Source organism: Sceloporus occidentalis, unplaced genomic scaffold (assembly GCF_023333645.1).
Source record: "Sceloporus occidentalis isolate IW3139 unplaced genomic scaffold, rSceOcc1.0.p SCAF_1, whole genome shotgun sequence".
Taxonomy (NCBI): Eukaryota; Metazoa; Chordata; class Lepidosauria; order Squamata; family Phrynosomatidae; genus Sceloporus; species Sceloporus occidentalis.
In genome coordinates this window covers 148,843,671-148,859,377 of record NW_028316981.1, presented here as the reverse complement: position 1 = coordinate 148,859,377, position 15,707 = coordinate 148,843,671, and the positions used below count along the sequence as shown (strand labels likewise).

At 39.4% G+C, this 15,707-nt stretch overlaps 1 protein-coding gene across 2 annotated transcripts in view; it reads right to left on the bottom strand.

The window, feature by feature from the left end:
- PRKCA (protein kinase C alpha) overlaps positions 1-15,707 on the bottom strand; it is a 276,666-nt gene that overhangs the window by 84,607 nt on the left and 176,352 nt on the right. For both annotated transcript variants that reach the window (XM_089540855.1, XM_089540864.1), the window contains 2 exons: positions 7,845-7,956; positions 4,964-5,092 (listed from right to left, as the gene is read on the bottom strand). In XM_089540855.1, the coding sequence (XP_089396981.1) occupies positions 4,964-5,092; positions 7,845-7,956 (241 nt within the window). The remainder of the gene's footprint in view (positions 1-4,963; positions 5,093-7,844; positions 7,957-15,707) is intronic.

Sequence of the window (15,707 nt, the reverse complement as noted above, 5' to 3'; positions counted from 1 at the left end):
TGGAGAGGAATTCTCCCATCGCTTTCATTAACGGGAAACTTCCATTAATGAAAAGCAATGGGAGAATTCCTCTGCACGGATGGACAAGGACAGGATAATGGCGACATTGCACAACCTTGTCTGATATTCTTGTTCCAATCACACAATTGTGATGGGAGCATGCTGCTTTGTTCCTGTCACTTTCAGGCATCTGATAATCTCCCACATCATATCAGATAAAAAGGACATAGAACCAATACATATTAAAATCCATGTATAAATAATTTGTTGTTGTTGTTAGCTGCCCTCGAGTCAGTTCCGACTTATGGCAATCCTTTGGATGAGACATCTTTAAGAATTCCATTCCTAGTTTTCTTCTTATTCTTGACTGCAGTCTCCATTCTGGTCAATGTTTGGTCATTGTCTAGATTGAATTTGTGTATTTCTTCTGTGGTCATTATTTTTGTTTTCTTTATGGTCAGCATTAGACCTGCCTTTGCACTTTCATATTTGGCCTTCCTTATTAACTGCTCCAATTCCTGAATGGCTTCTGCTAATAATATGGTTGTCCACATATCTTAGGTTGTTAATGTTGCTTCCTGCTATCATCACTCCTCCTTTCTCTGATTCTAATTCTGCTTTTCTTCAGCATATAAATTGAACATATTTAACTTGTCCAGTATTCTTTTACTTGCTTATTGTATTTGCATTGCTTATTATGTTTGTTTAAGTATTGGTTATGTGATCGGGAATATTTTGTACTTTGTATTTTATTGTATTTTCTTTCTATTGTATTTCTCTTATTGCTGTTAGCCGCCCGGATTCCCTGTGATTGGGCGGGATACAAATAAATCTATATTATTATCATCATCATCAAGAAGCAGGATAGGATGCAGCCTTGTCTGACCCTTTTTCCTATTGGGAACCACTCTGTTTCCCAGAATTCTGTTCTGATGGTGGCCTCTTGTCCTTGGTACAGATTCCTCTTCAGGACTATCAGATGTAGTGGCACCCCCATATCTGTGAGTGAATTCCATAGTTTTTCGTGATCTATACAATCAAATGCTTTACTGTAGTCAATAATAATAATAATAATAATAATAATAATAATAATAATGTTTATTTGTATCCCGCTTTTCCTTTCCAGATCAAAGTGGGTTACAGCAGCACGGCAGTGCACAAAACATCTCAAACAGCATACACAAGTAAAAGACGCGAGCGGTACAATCAAACAGATTAAAAACAGCTAAAAAACTACCAATTAAAACCATAACAATAGCTAGCGAAAGTGCAGGTGCATCAATACATCGGGGGGAGAGCGGATGTTACATTGTCTGAATGAATTAATTATGCGACGTACCATATTAGTTACAGCCGCATGCCCCTGAGCCGCTAGCCAAGAGGGACAGGGATCGAGAGAGCATGTCGTCTTCCTAACACTTCTAAGGATCCTGTCCACTTCCTCAGTACTCACAGACTCAAAATGACATGCTGATTCTTTTTCGGAATTCTTTGGTGTGCTCCATTAGCCATCATATGTTTGCAGTGTGGTCCCTAGTGCCCCTTCCTTTTCTGAATTCTGCTTGCACCTCTGGAATTTCTCTCTCTGTGTATGTTTGGAGTCTATGCTGCAGAAATTTGAGCCTTATTTTGCTTGCATATGAGATTAGTGCTATTGTCCAATAGTTACTGCAGTCTTTTGTATCTCCTTTCTTGTGGACTGGTATGTATATAAAGCATTTCCAGTATGTTGGCCACCACTTTGTTTTCCATATTTGTTGGCATATTCAGTTAGCACTAAAGTTGCATCTGTCCGTAGGCACTGAAGCAGTTCAATTGGGTTATCATCTGTTCCCAATGATTTATTTTTTCCAATTTCCTTTATTGTAGATTCTACTTCACTTTTTAGAATTTGGGGATGTCTTCATATGGCTCCTCATTCCAAATATCTTTCATTCCCTCATCTCTTTTGTATAACTCTTCTGTGGATTGTCTCCAGTGTATTTTTATTTCTTCTTGTTCCTGTATTATGTTCTCCCCCCGCCCCCCCCAAGAGCATCCCTGCCCTTGGTTTGAACTTGGCTTTAATTTCTCAGATGTTGTGATAGTGGTCTCTCATTCTTCTCTTTTTGTTGTTTTCTTCTATTTCTCTGTATTGACCATTGTAGTATTTCTCCTTATCCCTGCGTGTCAGATGTTGGACAGTTGTCTTCATATTTCTGGCTTAGTTCCTTTGCTTTTGCTTTTCTTCTTTCTTTTATTGCATCGAGTGTTTCATCTGTCATCCACTGTTTCTTAGCTTTCTTTTTGACCACTGTTAGTGTTTTCTTGCATTTATTTTTAATTATGTCTTTGACTTCTGTCCACAGATGGTTTTTGCTTTCTTCTTCAGCTTAACTCAGATTTTTGTTATGAACAGTTCGTTGTCTGTGCCACAATCAGCTCCTGGTCTGGTTTTGGCCACAACGATAGAGCTTCTCCCTCTTCTACTTCCAATTATGTAGTCTATCTGGCTTTTGTGTTTACCATCTGATGAATTCCAGGTGTACAGTTGGCTTTTTTTATATATGGATTTTTTATACACGGATTCAAGCATCCACAGTTTGAAAATGTTCAAAAAAGTATAAGTTTCAAATATCAAACCTTGATTTTCCATTTTTTATAAGGGACACCATTTTGGTACGTCATTATATTTAATGGGACTTGAGCATACACAGATTTTGTTATCCACGGGGGATCTTGGAACAAAACCCCAGCGTATAACAAGGGTCCACTGTATAGTCTCCTATCTGGTTGTATGAAGCAGGTATTTGCAAGGAATAGATTGTTGGCCTCACAGAATTCTATCATATGATCTTCTGCTTTATTTCTTGTTCCTAATTCAAATCTTCCTACTGTTTTTTATTCTTCTTTGTTGCCAACTTTAGCATTCAAGTCTCCAATGATTAGTTTGAAATCTTGTAATGGTATGTTGTCAAAGCCCTAATTTTAAAATAACCTGGATAGGCTTGCCAGAAGAAACTCGTTTTTACTGCTGATTTAAGCTCAGACAGCATCTTGGGCTGATTAATCTTTTCCAGCAGATAATTCCACAATCTGAGGGCAACTGAAGAAAATGTCCCCTTGGTTATAGGCTGTCTAGTTTTGGCTAACTGAAGTAGATTTCTCCCAGAGGATCTGAGTATACGGGGTGGGTTATATGGTAGATTTCCATAAAACAGAAATTACACCTGCTTTTAAAAGTACAGTTATTAAAATATGTAAGGGTCCTAATTTGGCCCAGATCCAGCACAATTTGGGTCTGTGTATGCTCATACAATCACATTCAATTAGGTCTCAACCCAACTGCTCATTTTAATTACAAGTGACCCACTAAATCAGCTGCTTGAACCATAAGTCATTCCCACTGATTTAATGTGTTAAGTTGAGACTAACAATTGGTTTTAGGCCTTAGTTGTTTTCTTTTGGGTATGAAAAGAAATGCTGTTTCATCTTAAGGACTTGCCAAGTACTACAGGAGGGGTTCTTTAGATGCTGTGTCTAGTTAGCTAACAGTATTGAAGCCTGGCACATCTTCCAAGCAGTGAAATATTTTTATGATCTGGGCTGGCCCCACTAAACCAGTCAGGATATTAGGCTCTCCTGAACAGGCTATATGTGCTATAAAAGACTTCCTGTTCAGCTTGGTGCCTTACCAAGCAACACTTGCTTTTTTTCAGGATAAACTGAGTTCTGACTTTTGGTTCCTTGTTTGTTTGTTTTTAAATCGCACAAACATGGCAACAAATGAAACAAATTAGTTAATGAAGTAAATGTTGTGAAAGCTGGAATCTGTGCCAGAAGAAGGGTCTGTGGCTCAATGTTATTTCTCAGCCAGCCCCAGCCATTCCACATTCTCAGGCTGAAGGCTGTATTTGATTCTCAGGTGAAGAAAAGCTAAGCACACTACACATCACACATGCGCGCGCGCGCACGCACACACACACAAAACTGCAGTTGGGAACAAACATTACCTCCACTGTAAGCCAGCCTTGAAATTCACATTTAAAACATGCACCTGACTGATAAATTTAATAAGGATCACAGTGGTCTTAATAAAATAATATAATCTTAAGTATTTTTTTTAAAAAAAAGCAAATGGAGATATAACTTGGCAATAACATAAGTCAGGGAAAGGCACAGTGCCTCCTTCTGCTAATAGTTTTCAACCATAGTGAGCAATCAGGTTGAGAGGTGGCCTAGAAATGTCATAACTAAAAAAAATGTTATGCACTAGAAAACCATTTGGCTCAAGACAAATCACCAGTGAAAGATGAAGTGGCAACAGGAAACAGTTGTTTTTCAGCGTGGATGGTGTGAAACATCTGTGAATTCCTGCTGTGTGTACAGCATTTTATCCATTATAATTTTAAACTAATTGGGTTAAAATTCTGATTACACAAAAAATTTACTTCAGCTGTAAATTATTTTCATGTCAATTCTTATAACAGTGTTATCTGTGTATCTTGTGTTAACCTAGCCATTGTTGTTCTTGTGCCTTCAAATCATTCCAACTTACAGTGATCCTAAGGTGAACCTATTATTGGATTGTCTTGGCAAGATTTATTCAGAGGGGGTTTTGCCATTGACTTCCTCCAAGGCTGAGAGAGTGTGATTTGCCCAAGGTCACCCAGTGGGCTTCCAGTGAGCTGAACGACAATTTGAATCCTGCTCTCCCAGAATCCTAGTTGAATACTCAACCCACTATAGGACACTGGCTCTCCACCTAGCCTTTAATATATTCAAATTATTTTCCATGGGAGTTCAAAACTGCTCTTTAAATCAAACATATTACTGCAATTATTTAATAATCTATTCACTGAAAATGAACAGACATACAAGGCATCCAAAAATTATGTTTACATTTTCAATTCCATATACAATGTATTACACAGCCAAGCATGACTTGAAAATGAGACTTAGCATTTCTAAACAGTTTCCTTACCTGTGACCTCTAGCTTTTCACCAATCACTTCAGCTTTCAAATAAATCCTCCCTCTTTTTTCTGTGTGATCCATTCCACAAAGACTTGGGACATTTATTACACATTGCTTGTGGACATTCATATCACAGGCTGCAAATCAGAAAAGAAATAATTCAGTTTCTATATTTCCAAGTACCAGTAATGACTACAGTCCTAAAGATTACAAATGCAGGGACTTACCATAGCCACTAAAGCCAAAGAACAGACCCATTCCGGTAGCTTGTAAACACTGATCTTTCCCATTAAGTGACCAGGGAAAACCTGTGAGCTTATAAATCCATGCTGGATCCAAGCCAAAATGTTCCATATTCATAAAATATTCACAAGCCATATTCATAAGGGGTAAGGCCATGAGAAAAAAAAATATATTTTTCTCTTGAAAGACAATGCTAACACAGAGAAATAGCCAGCGTGGAGGTAATTTTAAGTGGAGAACCTGAAACTTTCCTTCTGGCTTTCCCTCCTCCACTAAAACTTGCAATCTTAGAACCTGCTTTTGGTTTGCAAGATATACAGTAGTATGTCATTTGGTCCAGAGTCAAAGACAAACCCCAGTCATCCAAGATGACTGGGACAGACATTACTGGTGTGAGAAGTGACAATGACAATTGATACAGATGGCTTTGGACTGAAGATAATTCTGTGGAGGACTTGTCAGTGCTTAGGTTTATGGAACACCTGTTAGAGGTCTTACAAAGGGCAAAGAAGATAAGGAAAGAACACAACAGCAAGAGAAATGCAAATGAAAATTGCAACAGCAGCAATAAAGACAAAGAAAGAGGATGACAGAAGGGACCATGGAAGACCATTAAGAGAAATGTACATGTGGGAAAGCAGTAACAAGAACTGAGATGGAAAAGAAACAAAATCTGCTGTTTATAAACAGATAGCAAGATTTCGTTCTCATGTGTGAATCTCCTTTCTGATCACAGTCAATATGTCATATCCTCTTTTGTTTCATGAGAGACAAGAACAGGTTTCTAGGAAAGAAAGAGTAACCTAAATAACACAGACAAAAGCATCATAATAGATAGCACAATGAGTTGCATTTGCCTTAAAGGACATTACTAGCTACAGTAGGTTTCTATTGTTCCTAATGAAAATGCTAAAAATTAGATAGTCCACATGAAGCAGGAGAAAATGAGGTCTCAAGCAGAGTAGTCCTCCTTGGCATATCTCCATGACGTATTTAGGAAACATAAGAGATCTTGCTAGATAAAAATACCAGCCTTTGGCTGTGAGGGGATTTCACCACTCTCAACTTCAAGATTCTACCTAAAAGAGGCCAGTAACAGAAACGATGTGGCTCAGTGAAAAGAAAATGGGAATGTCTGTCAAAAGCCTGTATGATGAAGAAAAATTGAAGATACCTGCCTTTTCAGGGTGACAAAACTGACCAAGCTCTTCAACACTGTTAGAAATTATTCTAATAAGCAAAATACATAGATCATAAATTTATGCAGACTAGGCTTTCCACATATGATACCAATCTATCTCTCAATATCTGCCCGCACTGTTGCCTTGCATTCCATTCTTTACTGTAGTGGACCTTTTCATTCATGGACAAACCCCATCAATAGGATCTCAATCTCACTGCTATTCCATTATTTCTTCCATGAAGCAGCTCTCTGTCACTGCACTTCTGCTTCTTAGGCAGTCATGTGGTGTGAGTGGGCATGAATCTGCTCTTTCCCCCCTCCCCCTCACAATTTGAACACTGGTGTCTTGTGGATTTGAACCCTGATGTCCAGAGTTGTAGTCCAACTCTCAAACCACTTCAACATGCTGGCTCAATAAAGGCCCCCAAGAGAGAAAGTCTTCAATTCAAGAATGTTGGTGCCTTGGAAGGGGAAGCATTTTTCCCATCTACACCTTTGCTCACACCTTCAGGATGACAGATACATACATACCTCTGTTTCCTCTGAGAGCACAGCTTCTGCTGCACTGTTTCTGTTCGGAGGCTTTCCTTCACAACAAGAGTGGGACACTATGGCCTTCCATTACTGGAATATAACTTTGATCATGCCTCATCATTGATTATACTGGCTATCAGTGATAGGAGCTAAAGTCAAGCAACTTTTGGTGGGTCACAAGTCACCAATCCTTGATCTGGGGAATGACGTCCTAAGCACATGACAACACTTGGTCTTCGAAAAGATTGGGACAGTGTGAGTCCAGCTTTCCACTCTTCCTAGAGTCATGCACTTTCAACTGCAAAAAGGCAAAACGTTCCACTGACATTCAGATCTCAGTTTGACACTAAGAGTTAATGAGCACAAGAATGTGGTAAGGGGAATGCAACTCTTCAGAATGGTTGCAGTTTTGGGGAAAATGTGCTCTCCCCTTCATACAATGAGGATGACACTAAGGCCTGGGAGCTAGCAGTGATCTTTCACTAGATGTTGTATACTTGTTCCTACCCCCTTCAGAAAAGAAAGTACAGTACCACACAACAAACTGTCCTGCTGTCTATAATCAAGTAAACCCAAGCTCAAAGATAATGGAGACCACTGTGACACCATAAATCGCACTTAACAATCATAGCTTTTTTAAAAGTGTTCAGAATTTTATGTTCCTGACCAGCTGCTGGTTATACCTAGCATCTCTCTCTCCCCATAAGTTTCCATTAATGTATTGCTGTAGCAAAATCAACAATGGAGAGGCTTGAACTTGTTTAAACTATGTTGTCAAATGTGTCCAAATATTAATTTTAAATAGGCAATCATAGCCACAACAAATACTAACTGACACAATACGTTCCTTTTAAGAGGTTAGCCAATAGTTAAAGGTTTCATCATTTTTTAAAAAAATCTTCTAACAGCCTGAAGGGGAAAATACTTACTGTCACATTTCATCCCTTGGTGAAGAAGTCCATATAGCAATGACCCACAATGGTCACAAAAGGTTGGGCTTCCATATGTGTGAATTTTGAATTTGTGCTTGCTTCTGGGATCCTTAAAAAAGAAAAGAAGAAAAAAGTGAGGTGTCAAACTTCAAGAAATAAAAATTATGATCTGAAACACTTTAACACTACTGAAAAGGCTGCTTCGCTGCTCTAAAGTTTTTAAAAAGCTCATTTAAATATCAATGGATAAGATATACAAATCTTTATCTCCCCAAACAGGCTTAAAATATATAATAATATTCTACAGTAAAACAGATTTGCAGAATGAGATTCATTTGTTGGTGTGACTGTGTGATAACATTACAATGATACACTGGCAATAAAACAGCTACAAAAGGCACGTTTCTTGTACAAAATGGCTCCCTAGTGTGGCTCCTGCAATGCAAACCTTGGCATCACAAAATTTCTTTTGGAAGCTTGTGATACCATGGCTGGAACAGCCTGAACTGCCCAGGGAGCCAATTCCCACCAACCGTTCAACTATGTAGATTCCCTGCCATGAAGTTCTATTTCCATTCAATTGACCACCTGTGTTTTTTGGCTGCTTTACATTTTTAAGAGGAAGAATGCAAATATCCTGCTTCAGACTTTTTGAGAGGGAATAGTGTTTCTTCATATTCTGTGCTTTCAATCAGGAAATGCTGGTGATTTTTTTAAAATCAAAATTATTGTAACCCAGACTATTGTAATCTACTTTCTTTTGCCAGCATTTGGAACGATCACAGGAAGACATTCCTAAACATGAATCCACAAGCTGCTCTGAACTGCCCTTCTGTAGTTAGAGAAGCAGGAAAAGTCACTGAAGTCCAGTCCATCAGCTGACCTGTGTACTGTAGAAAGAAGAGATTTTACCTCTTTCACTTGACAAGATTTCATATCCAGTCCCTGCCAACTCTAATGGAACTGGGTTACAGATTAATCTTCTGCCTTTTTCTGCATGAAACCCTTGAAAACCACATCTAGATACTACTGGGAGAAACAGACAGTCTCACTTGGAATAACACAGTTTCCAAGGCTCTTGCAGTAACAGCATTCCTAAGGTTAGCTCCCTTGTTTATTTATTTTTAACAAGCAAAATGCAATGAAAAAATACAGCAGTGAGTGAAAGGAAGTTTGGCAAATTTCTATGAGCCAGGTTTAGGAAAGGAAAACCTGAGATCAAGTGCTGGTTCAGAATCACATAAATAACAACAATGGCCTAAATCAATTGAATCAATGGAACAAATTGAAGTATTTACTTAAACAAACAAAACAAGCTTCATTTATATACCACTTCATACCGCCTAAGCAGTGTCTAAGCGTTTTACAATTGTAAGCTAATTTGCCCCCAACAGTCTGGGTACTCATTTTAGCAACCTCGGAAGGATGCAAGCCTGAGTCGAGCTTGAGCCCTTTTGCTGGTCTTGAACTCGCAACCTTGTGGTTTTGAGTGAGTGGCTGCAGTACAAGAATTCAACCACTGCGCCACCAGGGCGTCCCATTGGGCTTACCAACTTCCCATTGCTTCAATGCTAGTTGGATTAACAAATCAGTTCAGCTAGTGTGTTTATTGCAATAATGTCAGTCAGAAAGGTTTTACAAAGTGCAAGATATAAAAGACAGAAAGGCATTTCTGCAAAATTGTCAACAGTAAGGTGCCACTCAACTAGAAACCATGTTTCTAACAAAACTGTACACTCGTCCCTCCACATTTGCGAATTTGACTTTTGCAGATTTGATTATTCACAGATTTTATTTAAATGTTCTCTCTAGGAATATCTAGGTTCTCCAGTGCAACTCTATGGTCATTTTTAACCAAAAGTCGAATTGAAGGACCTAGAGATTCCTAGAGAGAACACTCCACTAGGCATTTGTAACTCCTTCAGTGCAATTCTATGGTCAGTATCTGGCAGATGTTGACCACAGAGCTGCACTGGGGGACCTAGAGATTCCTAAAGAATAAACATAGTGTTTTTGTTATTTGCGTTTTTTCCCCACATTCACGGGGGTCCTGTGCTCCAACCCCAGCGAATGTGGAGGAACAACTGTACTACCTAGGTCCAAGTGTATGTGCAACATGTATGTATGTATGCATGTATTTATTTATAACCTATCCTATACACAAGAATCTCAAGACAGCATAGAATAAAATCAGTAGAAACTATTTACCCTCTTTCCTGTCATCCCACACTGTATTGCCCCTCAATCCTTGGGCAGGTATATATGGGGACATCATTTTTTAATTGGAATTTAGAAGTAGAATTACATAAATTACAGAACATAAAAACAGAGGTGGGGAGAAAAAGGAAGATGGGAAATATAAACGATGCTGGGTATATCCATTAATATAAAGTGACCACTATTTCCAATAACACATGTTCTTGAAACTAATACCTTTACAATTCATGTTCATGAATAGCTAAAGCAGTAAGATCTTTGGATCATGGAATAATGGATAGTGAATGCTTATCTTTCCTATTATGGAGTAATACATTGTTAACATGTTGACAAAAAGCCAAAACCAAAGGGAACCAATATAACTTTGCACCTTTACACTGGTAAGGTCATTTGATACATCAGGTTTATAGTAATATTAGTCACAAAAGTATTTCATTTGTCTTCTTGGCATGAAGCCTGCAGATGAATGAAGGTCCAGAAAAGCACCCATGTTAGACTGCAGCAGCAAAAGCAACTTAAAACATTTAATTGCTTTAATAGTTTTTTGCATGTAAGATATATGAGGCATGATACTTTAACTCAGTGCTGAGATCTTGGAGACCCTGTCCCTATGCACATATAAAATAAATAATAAAATTTTTATTTATACCCCGCTTTTCGTTAAAACAATCAAAGCAGCTTACAACAGTTAAAATAGTACATCCATATATATAAAGTATCCCCCCTTTAAAAAGATTAAACAATATAAGATTTAAAATTACATAACTATTAAAAACCAATAACAGTGGCAGAGTCATCACATATATGTGGGGGAATCACCACATGGCTGAGTAGTTTATTCTGGAAAAGCCTGCCGGAAGAGATCTGTCTTGACAGCTTTCTTGAAGGTGTCTAAATTGGTAATTTAACGGATCTCATCCAGCAGGCGATTTCATAGATTGGGAGCAGTTGCAGAAAAGGTCCTCTGGAAAGTTACAGTCAGTCTGGTTTTTACAGGTTGCAATATATTCTTCCCAGAGGACCTGAGGGCACGGGGCGGAAGTAGGCGATCCCTTAGATAAGTTGGCCCAAGCCATGTAGAGCTTTAACACTTTGTACTGTGCACCTTAAATATCCACTGGTGGAAAAACCACTCCCTGTATTAGTCTAAACTATACCTCAGATAAGCCACTTCCTTGCCCATGTAACAAAGCCCTCCAGAGCCTATATGTCTTTCATGCCACCAGCATCACAGATCATATAGGAACTGTTTCTTTTTTAAATTCCTCCAAATATGAATACGAATATACAGAATGTGGATGTGTCCAAAGATACCTACATGCCCCTCTAGAGGGAGGCAGAAGAACACATAGGAAAGTCAAACAAACAATTTTATATTTGTGTCTGCCTAGCTGGCTCAATTGTTCTCAAAAGGTAGCCCTTCTATAATTATATATGATGCGGTATTTTTAATTTCATGTTTATCCCTACTTTCCACCTAAGGGTTCTGCAAGGAGTTCACAACAATAACATGTGAACAATTCAGCAAGTAGCACAAATTATATTTGTTGCCAAACACATGTTTCAAGGCCTGGGTCAGTAGATATGTCAAAGTTATACTACAAGCAAGCTACAGTTTGTGATTTTTTTCTGGTCTAGAACTTCCTGTTAAGTTGCAACTACAATATAAATGTTAAAGTTAGAAGCTTGACATTGCCTTTCTAGACTCTCAGGGGAAGCAGGAACTGACAATAATGGGCAGTTTGCAGAAGCCATTCTAAACTATGTTCGCTCTTCGAAAATAGGGTTGGGGAGGAAGAAAAACTTTAGCATCTGGGAAACACTGCAATATTGCCTCCTAGAGTCCTAACATGAAATAACTTAACGGTAATTAGCCTTTCCTGATGAATTCCCACCCCATCCCCCACCCCTGCAAAAAATCAAAAACTAGCTAAGTCCAACATGGTACATCCAAGCATGCATGCAAAGTTCCTTTTGTATCCTCTTGCTCCTTGGCAATACATAATGTTTTCCAAAAATGCTTTTCTAAATGCTAACAATGCCAAATAATCATCTTGCATGTACTACACCAACCCCCTTACTGTAAGTGAATGGCCAAGTCAGCAGGACTTCTCAAAAACAGTTATTTGTTACCTTAACTACTGTGACTTATGGGTTCCTTATACAGGAATTATTAAGCCACCTCTGACTTCCTCTTGAAAATCCTGTCAGGTATATGCCCAACATACAAGTCAGAAGTTCAGAGTAATTACTAGACATTCCCTCTGAGGTGCAGAGATAATCACTTGGAAACAGAACTGAAAATCTACTTGATGGCAATTCACGGTCAATTCAATTTGCACTTTTCTCATGAGTTATGATGACACACTACTGGACATTTTAAACAGATTCATGCTGCCTCCTGTATCACTTCTTTGTATCTGGAAAAACTACACCCAAGACAGAAACCATGCACCTATAAAGCAAGCGACTGCCCCAATTTCAGGGAAGCCTCTGTACTAATTGGGAATACCTGTTTAGCAATAACCGTGTTGAAACATTACTGGAAAACACGTAAGGACAGTGTGGCAATACACTTCTGTTGGTAATCTTTCTTTCTTTTAATCGTATCACTGAACAGGAAGATGAAAAAAGGACTAGATGACACAAAATGTCTGTCCTTCAGTGGTAATAGCTACTAAAAGAGCCACTGACAGTTTCATTTTGGTGCCAGGGTCAGACTGTCTCCTCAAAAAAACAATACTGAACTCTCTAGTTATCATTTCCTAAAGTGTAGCTTATAAAACAAGAAGCAAAAACTCTGGTTCCTATTAACACAGCATAACTGTTAATAAAAGGGCTAACTTGAACCAAGGACCTTTATTATATTTCTAATTACTGAATTCTGCATTCTTACTTTTCTGGCTAAGGAGGGTGGGGGAGTCACATAAGAGAGGCTGGAGAAGCCAGTCCGTCCAGAAAGGCAACAGATCCACAGACATTTACTGCCAGAATAGCCTGAAAGGTCTTTGGATTGTGCCAAGATGCCAGATGCTGCTACCAAAAAAAGGAGTTTCTGAAGCTTGGCATATGGCTTGCATGACAGTCACTCAAAAGCACAGAAAAGAGAAAGGTAATACAGATAGTAATAACTTCTTCTCTTCCATGAAATGGCAGGGCAGCATTACTGGAAAATATGTATGGAATAGGTGTGCAGTTTAGCTACCTTCCTCATGTTTGCAGAGATATGATTTATTCTGTCCTCATATATCCCTCATACTATTAAAATTATATCATCATCAATAGTTTATTCGGTCACTGACCAGTATAAAATACAATAAAATATAAATACTGAGATAATAGTATGATCAAAACAGTACAATTATTGGAACAAAAGTCAGACACGCAAAAGGGCAAAATCAGATCAAACTTCACCAACTATCATCAATTGCTAATTAAAATGTATAGAGGGGGGAGAGGGAGGATGGTAGGCAAGTAAACAGGGTACAATAAAGCCTATAAGCCATTTGATGCACTAAACAAGGCAAAGCTGGCCGACAGCTGTGAATGGAAAATTTCACAAGCAGCACAATTTTATTAACAAGGGCGGGTTACAAACCGCCACTTGGGACGTCCTCAGGACATCCCAGTTTAAAAAAGGGGCGTCTCTTCCAGACGCCCCTCTTCCTGTTACGGACTCTGTCCGTAACAAATGGCGACGACCGTTCCACACGGCTGCCGCCATCTTGACGTAACGGATGCTGTGCGTTCGCGCGGCGCTAATGATGTCGCGAGTGCGCCATTGGCGCTTTGCGGCATCATGAACGCGACGCCAGAAGAAGCTCCATTTTGGAGCTTCTTTTTTGCTCCGCAAGGGAGCCGCACGGTTTGGCTGCGGCGGCTCCCTTGCAGAGCAAACAGCAGCGCTGGGAGACCACTGCAAAGCGGCGGTTTGTAATGCCTCAAGGAGACTTACCCAGTCCTTGGCAAATTAGGAAGACTATATGCCCTCAGCTTTAGATGACAAAGCAGGCATGAATGTAGGTGAGATGGCTGCCTGGTGGACAGAGTACAATGTGGAAAGGAGGGTGTTTTAGGAAGCTGCCTTATGGTGAGTCTGGCTTACACTCCATGGCAAGGGTTGTTCAGGGTCTCAGAAAGAATTTACTCATCTCTACCTGCAGATGCTCAGCAAAGACTAAACTTCACAGGGCCTGGAAACATTACTCAAAATGTAGTTATCTGTTTGTTACTACTATACAATGCACTCTTGTTTTACGCAGGGATCTGTTCCGGACCCCTCCACATAAAACAAAAACATGTATGCTTATACAAGTAATGGGGCTTGTTCTTGTGGCGGTGTGCAGCAGCAATGATGCACATGCGCCATTGTTTCTTCCGGCGCAAGGTGCCGGAAGAAGCAGCACTACATTCAACATGTGCTGAAAGCAGCGTATAATGTGCCCGTGTACTTATGAATATTGTTATTTATAAGTCACAAATTCATCATGTATTAGTGAGTTGTAATTGCCAGTCTTATTTTTTTTTTAAAAAAAAATAAGGTCCTCTACAGACGGGCGGCTAAATGCCGCCACTTTGAGGTCCGGATGGAGGCCGTAGCAACCAGACCAGTGGGTTCTTTTTGCAACCCGGACAGGGCACTACAGTGCCCTCGCATGCCATGATGATGCCCCTTCCACCCAGCACTGTGCTCAAGAGACTTCATCATGGTGTGCCCATCTGGAGAGGCGCATGCCATGATGGCACCCTGGCTGAGGAAGTAGGGCTTGGAGCATGTGGACACTCTGCCCTACTTCAACCCTACCGCGCACGCAGGCCAGCACAAAGTGCCGGTTTGTATTGCCCCTAAATTACCAAAATAATCACTAAAATTGATCGAAAAGATCATCCTAATCTCACACCTCACCCTAAATAAATTAACATGGTGAGCTAGTATACAGTGAGAACAGAAATTGTTGAAATTCAGAAGGAGGCACCTTCCATGAACGGAGCCTTCTTTCTGTCCATGGAAGGCAGGCTCCAAGAAAGCAGTTTAAACAAGATATATAATACCTCATCATGACAGGAAAGTCTTGTCAGTAGATGACAGATATACCTGTTGGTCAGTCTGCAGTACAGATACTGTCATGTTAATGAAAAACCCCTGAGCTCCCTTCTCCTCATTCTTTATGGGTTTGTCAAAAGGCAGCAGGTCAGTTCTCCAAATAATGGATCCCTTCAAACAAAGGATTCTCCTCAGACATTCCTTCAAATAGAGGACTATCTCCCATAATATAGGACACATAGGAGACTTATCAGAGAGAAAGCAAAAACTCCACATTAGGGAACAATTCTCGTAACCAGCCCTCTCACCTTGTGACACCCAACTCCACACACACTGACCTTTACTGTCAGGGTGCAGTTGAATCCCTGTGAAGGTAGAAAATAATGTAATTCAAAATGAGTGCTATGGCCTCTATTCTTTATGCAGGCCAGAACTTTTTTTTTATTAAATCCAATATAGTGTCAGCAATATGAAGTGGTAAACATACTCTAGATGACAACTATCTTCATTCCTACTTTTCCTCGGTGTCACAAAACAGATAAGATCAGTTTTAGTGAAATGTTGAATTTTTTTAGTCTTTGGCATCTTTGACTGAAATC